Raw genomic sequence first — 16,099 nt, 5'->3', positions numbered from 1 at the left:
CAGCCGGTGACTTTCCAATTTGCAGAAGGGAACTTCAGTCTCTCTTTTATTAGTACACTTCCCCGTCATGACCTGCTGTGCCCAGAACAGCATTCTACCCTCCATAACCTATCAAGATATTTGCTCTGAAGATTACCTGAAAATCCCCTTCCAGAGAAGGCTGGCCCCAACAAAGGTGATGGGAAATGACAGACTTCATTCGAAGAATTAGACCATTATCTAATTCGGAGAATTAGACCCCATCTGCATCATCCTCTGTGGTGGGATGACTAGTGTCTTCCAAATATTCATGCCAACCCAGAACCTCAGAATACTGCCTATGTAGAAAAGGGTCTTTTGCAGATGTAATTGGTTAAGACAAGGTCATGTTGTATTAAAGTGGGTCCTAAATCCAATTACTGATGTCCTTATAAGAAGAGGAGAGGACACGTACAGACCTGAAGGGAAGGAAACCACGTGACAGTAAAGGTGGGGTCTGGAGTGACACAACTACCAGCCAAGGAATGCCAAGGATTGCCTGCCTTTGAGGAAGACTTCAGAGGCAGCAGAGCCTTGCTGACAGCTTGATTTTGGATGTCTTCCTGCCCTGTGGGATCCCCCAAATGAAAGCATATTAAGATAAGACAACATGGGTCTAGATTTTATGCCATGCCATTGTAGGTCAACAAAGGCTTGGACCTTTATGGGGGTTGGTGTGGATCGAGAGAAGGACGGAAAAGATGGCACACACTGGCTAACTGAGCTAGATGTTACCACATTAAGACTGAAGGGTTTCAAATTACACAGGCAAAGTCTGGAAAACATTAGAGACTTAAATTGAGGATGCCTCTAAATATTAAGAATAACTACTAAAAAGACACAGATAGAACTTGTAAAACTCCCAAATCAGTAGAAAGAAGCTAAAGGGAATGTTCTCTGACTCTCCTCCGGGACACCTCAACTCCCCTCTGCCTTTCAGTTCTAGTGCCATCACCATGTGAGAAAGCCAGACCAGCCCTGCCTGGCCAAGGAATTGGCTACTCTGCTCCCAATTGCAAGGAGGGGAGGGGCCGAGGGGATGGGAGGGGAGGGGATGGGGATATGTTGTTTAAACCTGTCTGCAGATAGGGAGCAGATATGTCCAACAGAGATCATGGGTCCTGCTGGAACCATAAAAATATGTCTATTCATGTAGTTGATCGATGCAGCTTACATGAGGCCCCATGAGTATAAAGATTGTTTCTGTATTTTAAAGCAAATAGAAGATATTGATTTCCCAAATGGTATCTACATAGCAACTTTTAGGATCGTCAGGTTAATTTGCAATTAAAAAAAAGAATATGATCCCCCCACCATATATACACCTACACACACACACACACACACACACACACCAAGAAAACACTCCGCAGAACCCCAAAGGTGTAATGTGTGTGGCACCATGTGGGCAGAAATGGATGTGTGAACAAAGCCAGCACAGAAAGTGTCTCGAAACACTTATTCATCCTCCCACCCCCTTCCAAACACATTGTGTTGAGTTTACAGCTTTGAAAATGTAATTAACACTTTTATTCATGGGAGAGTAGGCCCTAAGAATTTTAACAGGATGTACTAGAAACAGATTCAGATCTCAATGAGCAATGGTTGACCTGAAGGATAAACCAAGTATAGCCACCATTTTCTGGGCTCCTAGGAACCTGGACACCATCATGGGCTTAGGTCAACCTTTCTTTGAATCCTGCTGTCATTGTTGTCATATCCCTGTATCACATTTGAAAATTAAACTCCACCGAGTACAGCTCCAAGCATACCATGATGAAAGTCCAGAAAAACGATTTGAATAAATGGGATCTAAAGCTTTCTGTCTCTTTGCTGTGATAACTTCACCAGCCACACTCATGGTTTGGGGATCGGCAAGAGCAATGCCCCTGCCAAAGTGGCTGCTTTTATGGTATGAGCTTAGGGATGCCATGGAGCTCCTCTTGCCCCCAGATATCTCTCGGGTCATTCTGCCATAATGCCTGAAATCCCATGTAAAATTACATGTATTTTACTTAGGAGGGAGAAACATATAAACCTCCAACATTAAAGAGAAATCTGACATCACCTCGAGGGAAGACAGAACTGGCAAGTATTGGTGAAGGGACAAAAGGTCTAGAATAGGAGATACTGCCGGGCAGGGCAGGGCAGGACCCCAAGACCTGACTGCTGGGAAAGGAGGCAAGGTGAGCCAGAGCGGGAGGGGAGGCACTAAACAAGGCAAACTTCATCCACTTAATTCTTCTCCCTAGAGCTGAGAAAACAGAAGGATGGTGTGGGTACTGCTGAGGAAACCACAGGCTAAATTATAGACCTTCATCGTGGAACAACTACTTTGTGTGAAGATGTGAGGGATATATTATTTTTGTATTAAAACAAATACAGATATGCTTTGGAGTTAGTTGCAAGATCCACATAGCTATTTTAAAGACAACAAACCAGAAGGCTCCAGCTTCAAATGCCATGCTCACCATGGACTCTTGGGGTGACCTAGACTAGAACTTTCTCAGCTCTTGTCATCTTGCCCACCCCTATGTCACTGTGCACCTGGAAAAGCTGCTTGCTGAAAATCTTCAAGGATATGAAACTAAGGAGCTTTGTCCTGGGAAATCAGTATCAAGACCTGAGAATCAGTACAGCCCTGAGAATACATGTTCTTTTCAATGGAAGTCGCTGAGAAATTTTTTTCTGATTGGAAATCCATTATAAAGGGGCATAAAACCAAAATAAGCCCTCTATAAACCTGGCAGGTCAGAATGGAAGGGATGTAATGCCTGTCTCTGTTGCAGCCATTTGGGATTTTTTTCTTGCTTCCTTTCCAACGAATGAACATCTTCCATGCTTATCCGGTGTAACGAAACTAAGACGTGCTCAACGGTGGTTGAGGCGACGACTTCCGGTCACAGGACTCCCTAGCCTGGGAAGTTTAAAATATTCAGCTTTGCCTTTCAGTTAGTGTCTACGCTATTAGCAGGCTGCATGGTTGGGAAAGTGGAAATGTATTGGTATAGTGGGGAGTAGAGGTATTTAAGTCCTCAAACTCTGTCTTATAAATGTGTGGCTATGGCAGGGGTGGGGGTGCATTATATGTCCCTGAACTTTGTGTTTCTCATCTGTAAGATAGAGATCCAAACTGCTGGACTGCTAGCCCCACAGGGTTGCTGAGAGTGTCAGAGAAGATCATGAAAGCACATTGTGACTCATAGAACTCATGGAACTATCAGGACACAGTCTGATGGGAGACCTCTCATTGCGTGTGGACCATTTGTTGCGTCACATCTTGATGTTTATTGCGTTCATGGAGAGCTGCCACCTCGTCTTCTACTTTTGCCACCTTATCTGTTCTTAACTGGCTGAAAGGAGACAGCACACCAAGAGGCTGAGATTCCCAGCTCTGCCTTTTACTATCGAGTGCCCTTGGACACAGTATGTAACACCCCTGAGGTTATTGCCAGGTAAATAGGAATCATGACTGTTAACTTGGGGAGTTGTAAAGATTACAAGCAATGAGCACTTAATACATAGTCATTACCTATCATTATGATGTCCTCTCTCCCCACCTCTGTTCACAAGTATTTCATGAGGGTCTCAAAAGGTAATCTGGATCCTTCAGTTTGAAGGCCTCTCTCTAAAGAAAGCTGGGACCCTTCCCATTGGAGCTTTACTGGACACCTCCCATTTGAGTGGTAGTAATAGGTGGATTTTTTTTTAATTTTTTAAATGTTTGTTTATTTTTGAGAGAGAGATAGAGAGTGACCAGGGGAAGGGCAGAGACAGAGAGGGAGACTCAGAATCCCAAGCAGTCTCCAGGCTCCGAGCCATCAGCACAGAACCCAGTGTGGGGCTTGAACCCACGAACCATGAGATCATGACCTGAGCCAAAGTCAGAGGCTTAACCAACAGAGCCACCCAGCCACCCCTACATGGATTCTTTAATAGCTACAGGTCTATTTGGATTATCTATTCTTGAAGGTGCTTCAATAGTTTGTGTCTTTTTTTTTTTTTTTTTTTGAGAGAGAGAGAGAGAGCGAGAAAGAGAGAGCATGCAGGTTGGGGAGGGGGGGTGGAGAGAATCTTAAGCAGGCTCTATGCTCAGTGTGTAGCCAGAGGCGAGGCTTGATCTTATGACTGTAAGATCATGACCTGAGCTGAAATCGGGAATCAGATACTTAACCAACTGAGCCATCCAGATGCCCCAATAGTTTGTGTCTTTTGAGGAATTTAAAGGTAAAGGTGCTCTTAGAAACCACCTGGCGTGCTGGCTTCAGCAGCACATATACTAAAATTGGAACGATACAGAGAAGATTAGCATGGCCACTGTGTAAGGATGACACACAAATCTGTGAAGCATTCCATATTAAAAACAAACAAACAAACAAACAAACAAAGAAACAAACAAACAAACCACCTGGAAAATTGGTTCTCAAACTTTAGATACATCAGGCTAACCACAGCCTCCCCCTAGACTCTAATTCTAATGTTGTAACAAATATTATAATGGAAAAAACTGTCACCTGGGTAAGTATTACTGTTTTTATTTCCCCCAAATTCCTGTTTCATGAAATACAAAATATCACATAACTAGTAGCCCTGCATTTTTTTTTTTTTTTTAAGACAGCAATCTTGTTAAAACTGTTTGTTGCAAACCATGATTAGTGAAGCACCATCTGTGACAGTCAGTGTTCTTTTCATGAGTTGGGACTATCTAGGCAAATTTTTATGCATTTGAGTGCAAATGGGAAAGAGAAAAGGGTGAAGCCAAGCAGAGATGTGGCATATACTGTCTGATCAGATGCATGTACTGTGCAGTTGGGAAAATTTTATATATTATCTAATGTAAATATATTCATTTTCACACCCTTCCTAGAAAACGTAATTTAAAATCTCTGTCTTACTTTATCTTCTCCAACTGATCCTCAACATTGCCTCCAGATCAATTCTTACAAAACACCTGCCTCCTCTACAACCTGAACTCAGGTAAAGCTTGAACTCCTTAACTATGGAATCAAAACCTTCTATATTCTGGCACAAGAACAGACACTCCGATCAATGGAATAGAATAGAGAACCCAGAAATGGACCCACAAACGTATGGCCAACTAATCTTTGACAAAGCAGGAAAGAATATCCAATGGAATAAAGACAGTCTCTTCAGCAAGTGGTGCTGGGAAAACAGGACAGTGACATGCAGAAGAATGAACCTGGACCACTTTCTTGCACCATACGCAAAAATAAACTCAAAATGGATGAAAGACCTAAATGTAAGACAGGAAGCCATCAAAACCCTCGAGGAGAAAGCAGACAAAAACCTCTTTGATCTTGCCCACAGCAACTTCTTACTCAACACGTCTCTGGAGGCAAGGGAAACAAAAGCAAAAACGAACTACTGGGACCTCATCAAAATAAAAAGCTTCTGCACAGTGAAGGAAACAATCAGCAAAACTAAAAGTCAACCAACAGAATGGGAGAAGATATTTGCAAAAGACATATCAGATAAAGGGTTAGTATCCAAAATCTATAAAGAACTTATCAAACTCAACACCCAAAAAACAAATAATCCAGTGAAGAAATGGGCAAAAGACATGAATAGACACTTCTCCAAAGAAGACATCCAGATGGCCAACCGACACATGAGAAAATGCTCAACATCACTCATCATCAGGGAAATACAAATCAAAACCACAATGAGATGCCATCTTACACCTGTCAGAATGGCTAACATTAACAACTCAGGCAACAACAGATGTTGGCAAGGATGTGGAGAGAGAGGATCTCTTTTGCATTGTTGGTGGGAATGCAAGCTGGTGCAGCCACTCTGGAAAACAGGATGGAGGTTCCTCAAAAAACTGAAAATAGAACTACCCTATGACCCAGCAATTGCACTACTAAGCATTTATCCATGGGATACAGGTGTACTATTTCAAAGGGACACATGCACCCCCATGTTTATAGCAGCACTATCAACAATAGCCAAAGTATGGAAAGAGCCCAAATGTCCATCGACAGATGAATGGATAAAGAAAATGTGGTATATATATATATATATATATATATATATATATATATATATATATATATACACACAGTGGAATATTACTCAGCAATCAAAAAGAATGAAATCTTGCCATTTGCAACTACGTGGATGGAACTGGAGGGTATTATGCTAAGTGAAATTAGTCAGAGAAAGACAAAAATATATGACTTCACTCACATGAGGACTTTAAGAGACAAAACAGATGAACATAAGGGAAGGGAAACAAAAATAATATAAAAACAGGGAAGGGGACAAAACAGAAGAGACTCATAAATATGGAGAACAAACTGAGGGTTGCTGGAGGGGTTGTGGGAGGGAGGATGGGCTAAATGGGTAAGGGGCATTAAGGAATCTACTCCTGAAATCATTGGTTCACTAGATGCTAACTAATTTGGATGTAAATTTTAAAAAATAATAAAATAAAAATAAAAATAAAATAAAATAAAGTAAAATAAAATAAAATCCTATGTTAAAAATTAAAAAAAAAAAAAACCTTCTATGTTCCATTTCTTTCTGTGCCTCCAAATTTTGTTCTCCTTCCCAGCCTACTCCTGCTGCTACTGCCCAACTCCCATTCAGACAAATTTATATTCTAGCGCCCCCCAAATATGTTCACCCACTAGCATTCCCTGGCCTATCCCTAGCCCCTCTCTCCTTTGACTGCTCACAGTACTACTCCACCTGACATTAATATAGTATGGTGTATCTTTTCTTATACTTGTAACCTACTCATGTCTTCACATTTTAATGTGTGGTTTTTCCAGAGAGTAGGTTTTGTGATTTGGCAGGTAGATTGTCCAATCTGCAAATCTCTGCCTTTTAGCTGAGAAAATTGCATTTAATTTAGACCATGCTATGGACCAAATTGTGCCCTCCCAAATTTAACCCCTGACAAGACTACCTTCCAGATAGGGCTTCAAGGAGGTAATTAAAGTTAAATGAGCTTTTAAGGGTGGGACATTAATTCAATACAGCCGGTACCCTTGGAAAACGAGAAAGACACACCAGAACTCTCTTTCTCTCTGCCACGTGAGGACACAGCAAGAAGACAGCCACTCACAAGTCAGGAGGAAAGCTCTCACCAGGAACAGAATTGGCTGGCTCCTTGATCTTGGACTTCCCAGGCTCCAGAACGGTAAGAAAATAAATTTCTGTTGTTTAAGCCACCCGGTCTGTGGTGGGCTTGTTATGACAGCCATTTACATTTAATACAATTATTGATACGGTTAACTTTAAATCTACCATACTGTTTGTTTATAGTTTGTGCGTCTCTGTTCCCTTTCTTCTCTTTTCTGCTTTCCTTTGTTCTCTGCATGGTACAAGCACACTGTTGTGGGATTTCAGAGGCAGGGGACAATTAGGGCGCACTGCCTGAGGGAGCTGGATCTGAAGGCGTCCTAAGCCTTGGACACACAGCTGAGGTTAGGAGCGTTCAAGGCTGAGAGAAAACCACACCTCAAAACCTTAATGCACTAAATATGTTGAAAACTAATAATTATGTTTGGCTGAAGTACAGGTGGCATAAAGGGAAGGCATGAAAAGTACAGAATTCAAAGTAGGTTTGAACCTGATGCCAGGGGGATGCAAATAGTTGAGAGAGTTCAATTTATAACAAACTATTTGCCTTTAAGTTGTATGTATATTTCTTGAAATTTTTGAAAATTAGTAACTTGCCTAGAGATTCCTCAACCAACACATAACCGTGAAAGCCTTTTCATCGGAATAAAATGCGCTTCTCTAACTTATCCTTTATTTACTCTGCCAATGCCATCCAAAAGTCTTACTTGCACCTGAGTTTTACCTACACCTGTCTTCCTCAGAAAAGAGAAAGTGTAAGTCAAAATACAATATAGTAGGTAGCTCTTAGATATAAAACTAGCAGGAATAACTAAGTAATTCCTATAGGAAAAATTTACAAGTGTGTTTGATCTGCTAGGATAGGCTTTTAACATGCAAAAGGTCATCATTTCATGATATGAAACATTAAAACTTCCATTAATTTTTTTAAAAATATTGAGATATAAATGACATAGAACATGTTTCAGACGTACAATATGATGATCTGATATATGTGTATATTGCAAAATGATCACCACAATAAGGAGTTAACATTTATCACCTCACATAGTAACAATTTTTTTTCAATGATGAAGACTTTTAAGATCCACTCTCTTATTAACTCTCAAATATACAACACAGCATTATTAACTGTAGTCACCATGCTGTACATTATATCCCCAGGACTTATTTTATAATTGGAAGTTTGTACCTTTTGTTCATGTTGACCCATTTTGCCCACCTTCCATCCCCATTTCTGGTAAACCCCCCCAGACTGATTTTTTTTTTTTTTTAAATCTATCGGTTCAGGGTTTTTTTTAGAGGGAGGGGTAAGATTCCACATATAAATGATACCATATGGTATTTGTCTTTCTCTGGCTTATTTCACTTAGCACAATTCACTCAGGGCTCATCTGTGTTGTTGCAAATAGCAGGATTTCCTTCTTTTTTAAAGCTGAGTAATGCTCCATTGTATACATAGCCCACATTTTCTTTATCCGTTCAGTGGACACTTAACATTGCTTCCATATCTTGGCTATTATAAATAATGCTGCAGTGAACATGGGGATACAGATCCCTTTTTGAGTTGTTATTTTTGCTTCCTTCAGTCAAATACCCAGAACTGGAACTACTGGATCATAGGACCACTCTGTTTTTAATTCTTTTAACAACCTCCATACCATTTTCCATAGGGGCTGCACCAATGTACACTTCCACCATCAGTGCACAAGGGTTCCCTTTTCTCCACATTCTCACCAACGCTTATTTCTTGTAAGTTGATAATAACCATTCTAACAGGTATGGGGTGATATCTTACTGTGCTTTTGATTTGCATTTCCCTGATGGTTAGTGATGTTGAACACCTTTTCACGTACCTGTTGGCCATCTGTGTGCGCAAAAATGTCTATTCAGGGGCGCCTGGGTGGCGCAGTCGGTTAGGCGTCCGACTTCAGCCAGGTCACGATCTCGCGGTCCGTGAGTTCGAGCCCCGCGTCGGGCTCTGGGCGATGGCTCAGAGCCTGGAGCCTGTTTCCAATTCTGTGTCTCCCTCTCTCTCCGCCCCTCCCCCGTTCATGCTCTCTCTCTGTCCCAAAAATAAATAAACGTTGAAAAAAAAAAAATTTTAAAAAAATAAAAAAAAAAATGTCTATTCAGATCCTTTGCCCGTTTTTTAATAAGATTTTTTTTGCCATTGTGTTGTATGAATTCTTTATATATTTTGGATATTAACCCCTTATTAGATATATGATTCTCAAATATTTTCTCCTGTTCGATATGTTGCCTTTTCATTTTGTTGATGGTTTTCTTTGCCGTGCAGAAGCCTTTTGGTTCGATGTAGTCCAACTGGTTTATTTTTGCTTTCGTTGCCTATGCTTTTGGTGTCCAATCCAAAAATTTGCGAAAACCAATGTCAAGGAGCTTACCGTTGGTTTCCTTCTAGGAGTTTTATGGCTTCAGATATTACATTCAAGTACTTACTTTGTTTGGACTTGATTTTTGTGCGGGGGTTTGATAGTGGTCCAGTTTCATTCATGCAACTGTCCGGTTTTCCTAACCCCATTTATTGACGAGACTGTCTTTTCCCATTGCACATAGTTGGCCCCTTTGTCCTAAATTGATCATATATGTGTGGGTTATTTCTAGGCTCCTTATCCTTTTCCATTGATCTGTATATATGTTTTTATGCCAACACCACATACTGTTTTGATTATAGCTTTGTAATATAGTTTGCAATCAGGATGTGTGATACCTCCAGTTTTGTTATTCTTTCTCAAGATTGATTTAGCTTTTTGATATTTTTTTGTAGTTCCACACAAATTTTAGGATTGTGAAAAACGTTTCAATATCTATTTCTGTGAAAAATGTCATTGAACATTTGATAGGGATTGCAAATGAATTTGTAGATTGCTTTGGATAGTATGGGCATTTTAACAGTATTCCAATTCATGAGTATAATATCTTTCCATTTACTTATGTCTTCTGTGTTTTTTGTGAATGTCTTATAGTTTTCTTATAGTTCCAGTGTACAGGTCTTTTAAAATTGATTATAGTTGGGGCGTCTGGGTGGCTCAGTCAGTTAAGCGTCCCATTTCAACTCAGGTCATGATATCATGATTTGTGAGTTCGAGCCCCGCATTGGGCTCTGTGCTGACAGTTCAGAGCCTGGAGCCTGTTTCAGATTCAGTGTCTCCCCCACTTGCACACTCTCTCTCTCTCTCTCTTTCTCTCAAAAATAAACATTAAAAAAATAAAATAAAATTGATTATAGTGATGGCCGTTCAACTGTAATCATATTAAAAATCACCAAATGGTACATTTTAAAAGAGAGAATTGTATGGTATATAAATAATATGAATAAAAAGCTGTTATGTTAAAAAAAACAAACAACTCTGGATTTGCTAAATGGGAGTAATTAGTGACCTCAATGGAAGGGTTCCCAGTAGTGGCTGGATTTAAAGCCAGGCTGAAGAGGGTCAAAGAATAAATGAGATGAGGAAGTAAGCAACAAACATCACCTGCCCTTTCATGATGTTATGACAAAGGAGCTAGGGTTGTGTTAGAAAGGAAGAGACTTAAAGGGACCATGATTTTAAAGACAGAGAGAGACAGGGCACCTGGGTAGTTCAGTGGGTTGAGTGTTCAGACTTTTTATTTTGGTTTGAGTCATGATCTCACAGTTCGTGAATTCAAACCCCATATCAAGCTCTGCACTGAGGGTGAGGAGACTGCTTGGGATTCTCTCTGCCCCTCTCCCATTCACACTCTTTCTCTCAAAATAAATAAACTTTACATTTTTGAAAATTAATTTATTTGAGAAAAACAGAGTGAGTGGGGGAGGGTCATATAGCAGGAGAGATAGAATCCCAAACAGGCCCTGCATTGTAAGTGTGCAGCCCAATGCGGGGCTCAAACTCACAAACCACAAGATCATGACATGAGCTGAGACCAAGAGTCAGGTGGTTAACTGACTGACTCACCCAGGCACCCCTAAAATAAACAAACTTTAAGAGAAAGAGAGAAAAAAATTCTATAGAGAAAGAAATTGAAGCTATCAGATCAGAGCAGGTGAGAGGCAGTGGCCGTGACCATTATAAAGTGCTGGAGCCCATAGAAACTTGAGTTTCAAACACTGGAGAAGGGTCCACTTTATTTAAATACAAAAAAAAAAAAAATCTTCCTAAATCTATCTAGGTTTGGCTTTTCCTTCCCTAGGATAATATGGTTGCTGTCTCCAGAAGTTTCTGTCATTTACGTTTCACCAGCAAACTACTCCTTAGTAGTCAGGATGCAAGGAGGGGGAAGGATCACAGTGCAGGAAATATTATATCCCTAAGGATTATACTTTAACTTTTATTAATCCCTGTTCTTTCATCTCAAGAATTTGGCTTTAATATCAAGGACATAAAATCACAGCATCTCTCAAAAATGTTGCTTCTAGTCAGCCAAACATAGGACTAATGCCATGTATATGAAAAGATGTACAACTGTTTTCAAATTGCTAAATAAAACTTTCCCCCTAATATCTGAGCCTAGGTAACTACTTTGGAACTCTGGAACATATCCATGGACCATTCCAGTTTATATGTTCTCTAGAACTTAAAACTATCCAGTAATGGCCTTTAACAAAATTCAATTTCTGGGTTATTTTCCAATGTTGAGTCCTACACAGAAGTTTGGAAAGCTTGTTGTTTTTCTGAATGCTTAAACTCAATCCCAGTTGAAAGCTCTTGATAGAAATCCCTCATGTTAATAAAGAGTTAGTGGTGGAAATTACATTAAAGATGTAGTGATATGCTATCTTTATTAATTTTCTCATCCCGAGGCCATAAAGTATGTTGGGTGCTCTGATGTTGGGACATACTATTCGGAAATGTAACAGAACAATGAGTAGGTTAGGATGTGACATATTTGGGAAGGAACTTCCAACCTCAGCAATTATTGTGCAGGCAATGGTCTTGCCAGATCCTATCTTCATCAGTGGGAAGCTGAAGTTAACTTTGGTCAGACAATTTGTAAATGGACTGAACACCTTTTTACCCAGGGTAGAAGACAACTGTTAGCCTTCCTTCTATAGAGATGTTGGCACAGGTGCCCAGGTGGCTCAGTCGGTTAAGTGTCCGACTTTGGCTCAGGTCATGATCTTGTGCCTAGTGAGTTCGAGCCCCCGCATCGAGCTCTGTACTGGACAGCTCAGAGGCTAGAGCCTGCTTCAGATTCTGTGTCTCCCTCTCTCTGCCCCTACCCTGCTCATTCATGCTCTCTCTCCCCCTCTCTCTCTCAGAAATAAATAAACATTAAGAATAATGTTGGCACAGAAGCCAGTTATGCAGTCCAGAAGTAATTTTTGTTGCGAAGATATATGTAGCTCTTGACGCACAGTGTTCTCTTATGCCATCATCCTGCCTGGAGCCATCCTGACTCATTCTTTGCATTGGTGTTCACATCGAATTAACATAAATTCAAGACGAAAATATCTTCATATTACCTTAGGAATACTGACTCATTTATTTTTTGCTGTTAATATTAGCTTATTACCCAATTTTACTAACACATATGTCATTCATTTTAAACAGTAGTAGCCTTAGGGGCACCTGGGTGGCTTAGTTGGTTGAGCATCTGACTCTTGATCTTGGCTCAGGTCATGACCTCATGGTTTGTGAGTTCGAGCCCCGTGTTGGGCTCTGTGCTGATGGTGTGGGGCCTGGTTGGGATTCTGTCTCTCCCTCTCCTACCCCTCCCTCACTCACACTTGCACGCATGCTATCTCTCTTAAAATAAATAAACTTAAAAAGCAGTAGTAGCTTTATTTATAGAAGAAACACTAGGTGATTTCATATAACGGGTAAGAGCACATCCTCAAGGGCCACGCTGCCTGCATTTGAATCCCAGCCCTGCCGCTTATTAGCTTTATAACCCTGAGCATGTTAACTTCTCTGTGCTTCATTTTTCTGATAAGTAAAATTAGAGTAACGGCACCTTCTAGGACTACAGTGGGAAGGAAAGGATTAATCCACATCAAGTACTTAGAATAGGGCTGGGTGCATACAACATCCACGGTAAATGCAAGCCTTTGCGATTACTTTGATTTTCGATTAACTAAGAAAATGACTCACGTTATAAGATTTCAGCCTAGATATTGAATACAGTATTAAGACATGTGATCGTGCTTGAGGAAATTCTCATGAGCTAAGAAACAAGCGCTAGCATATATCCTGGGGAACCAAGAAGAGTAAAAGCACAAGAGTGAAATCTTGGGTTCTAGTCATGGCCATACCACCAGCCCACTGGGCTTGGCTTCCTTCCTCTGGGCCGCCGTGATTCATCTACGTCTTCTCTAAAACTCCTCCCAGCCTCTCATACTCCATAATGCCTCCAATTCACATCTTTTTGTTCTGTCAGCTAAGCAATCCTACTCATACAAATCTGAACAGAAACAAATAGGTATCTGTAAGTTAGTTTTCACGGAATGAAGACCTTTTTGAAAAATCACATGGATGGGTCCCAAAGTCCAAACTACGAATTTGGGTGGCTTTGTTCCTTTGACACATTTCCTTGTGTGAACACGTTAATGAGAATTCCACTACATGTAGGAGAGACAAGTTCAAGAGCCTTTGCAGGATTTTGCAATATGTGGTCCAGTGATCTGGCCTAACCCTCTCGGGGCTGACCGCCCATGGGACTCCAGGCCTGTGACTCCATTTCTAATCCTGATACTCTTCTATTGAAAGTGTGATATCCCATAAATAGCTTCTGAGGAAAATACAAAATTGGTGGTACATCATTTCAAGTAAAATTAAAATAATGACTTGATTTCTAAGATTACTGGACTTCGGAAAAAACTTGTTTTTTCTGAGATAACTAAAATAAAAAATCATGGAAAATGACAGAATGATGGTGTTTTACACGCTGATTTATTTTAAAGCATAATACATAAAATGTATAGTGTCTTACAAAGCATTTGATAAAGAGTTTTAAATACAATTTTAAGCTCTAAGTAAACTCTCTAACTGGAATATATATACACATTTTCAGCCATAAAAGTGGAATTTTTATGGCAGGTTTCGGACCTCTGAAGCTACATGCTAGCTCATGGCCCAGTCAGGGACGTTAAAGATGTGCATTAATAAACATTTGAGGAAATTCATGAAAATGTTTCAGAAACATTGTAAACAAACATGTAGCATATAATGTGGGGGAAGTTTTCACGATCTACTTACACATAGCACATCCTGTCTTAGGAAGTTGTTATTATAAAGTGTTCATCATGCATTCTTGTGCAAACTCCCTTATGCCATCTTCACTAATATCGAGCCTGGCGTGTAATTCCTATACATACAAGCACACTACTTTTTCCCTTGTGCAATGCCCCATCGTAAGAATATGCTTGGTCTCAGGGACAATCAGAGCGTAGCAAAATGCTGCTTTAACTGTTTAATTAAATGTTGGGTATCCACATGATCTGGAAATGCTGCTTCAGATTTCTGAGCAGCAACATAGCTTCTCTGGAGATCTCCAATCTGTAAGAAATACCAGAATAAGACCCGAAACAAATGAGTAAGAAAGTCAAAAAAAGATGTACTATCTGTACACTGTAGAAAATCAAAGGGTTCTTAAGGGTAAATCGCTCGATTATGCTCTTTGATTCTAGAATCCTTTCACCTAGATTACAATTCAGTCTTGTAAAATGTGAGAAATATAAAATAACCAATCATATAAATTCTGCTCCATTACAGCGGTCTAGTTATGAATTCATAAGCCTGTGTTTTCGTTTCCTATCACAGACAGTGTTATAAAAATAAAATAACATTTGCATACTACAACACCCAGCTCTATAGTGTTTCACAATGTCTTAGGACAACGATTTGTAATGTGCCACAAAGACAAATTTTGGCTAGGGCTTTATCTTCTTTTTTTTAAGTTTATTTATTTTCAGAGAGAGAGAGAGACCGTGTGAGCAGGGGAGGGGCAGAGCAAGAAGGAGAGAGAATCCTAAGCAGGCCCCACGCCATCAGCGCAGAGCCTGACTGGGGGCTGCAGGAACTCACAAACTGTGACATCACGACCTGAGCTGAAATCAAGAGTTGGATACTCACCTGACTGAGCTACCCAGGCGCCCCTCGGGCATAATCTTTTAGACAGAAAATTCAAGCAAAAACTATTATATATAAGATACAATAATGGGCACTAGGGTGGCTTAGTCAGTTAACTGTGAGACTCTTGATTTCACTTAGCTCATGATCTCAACAGTTCCTGGGTCGGAGCTCCGCCCTGGTCTCTGCACTGATGGCACGGAGCCTGCTTGGGATTCTCTCTCTCTCTCTCTCTCTCTCTCTCTCTCTCTCTCTCTCTCTCTCCCCTTCTCTCCCTGCCCCTCCCCCATGTGCACCTGCATTCTCTGTCTCTGTCTCTCTCTCTCTAAATAAGCCTTAAAAAAAAAGATACAACAACATGCTCAGGGAGGTTTTAAAGGGTGCCAGTGATGTGGGGGTTTTAGAAGTTTTTAAGTAATCAGTTGTGTCTGATTTTCAATAGACTTTCGTGTTAAAGTCCAGTCCCAAAGAAAAGCACACACAGTATCTGGATCCATCTGAATAGATCTAGATTCATGCATGCGTTCATAAAAAAGTGAGAATTTTTTAGTGTGTGCACACACAAACCTAGATAATTCAAATCTGGCAGGGTTTTTTTTTTTTTTTTTTTTGAAACATATAACGCATATTAAAAACATGAGTTTCTTTTTTTAAAAGATCATAGCATTTCTTTTTAACATACCATTTTCTCTTACAGAAAGTATAGCCTTCTGTGTAAAGAAATCTCTCATTTGAGTTATAGATTATTAAAATGTGATATGGGAAAGGAAGGTGTCAACCCTTTGTGGTTTAACTAAGTGGCAGCACAGTGCAGTGGAAAACACCTGGGCATCATTGGGGTCTGGATACAAATTCTGAACCTGCCATGGCCATGTGACTCCAGCGGAGTCTTTTAAGCT

General features: G+C 40.3%; 1 protein-coding gene and 1 non-coding gene across 7 annotated transcripts in view; one reads left to right on the top strand and one right to left on the bottom strand.

Annotated features, from left to right (window-relative positions):
* Positions 1–4,273: 4,273 nt before the first annotated feature.
* LOC123584510 lies at positions 4,274–4,380 on the top strand. The gene has a single exon (XR_006705478.1). It is a non-coding gene; the product is annotated as a U6 spliceosomal RNA (small nuclear RNA).
* Positions 4,381–14,002: 9,622 nt separating this feature from the next.
* TTC8 (tetratricopeptide repeat domain 8) overlaps positions 14,003–16,099 on the bottom strand; it is a 59,201-nt gene continuing 57,104 nt past the window's right edge. For all 6 annotated transcript variants that reach the window (XM_045451826.1, XM_045451823.1, XM_045451821.1 and 3 more), the window contains one exon: positions 14,003–14,627. In XM_045451826.1, the coding sequence (XP_045307782.1) occupies positions 14,511–14,627 (117 nt within the window). In that variant the 3' untranslated portion in view covers positions 14,003–14,510. The remainder of the gene's footprint in view (positions 14,628–16,099) is intronic.

The sequence above is a fragment of the Leopardus geoffroyi genome, chromosome B3 (assembly GCF_018350155.1).
Source record: "Leopardus geoffroyi isolate Oge1 chromosome B3, O.geoffroyi_Oge1_pat1.0, whole genome shotgun sequence".
NCBI lineage: Eukaryota > Metazoa > Chordata > Mammalia > Carnivora > Felidae > Leopardus > Leopardus geoffroyi.
This window is presented reverse-complemented; position numbering and strand designations above follow the sequence as displayed.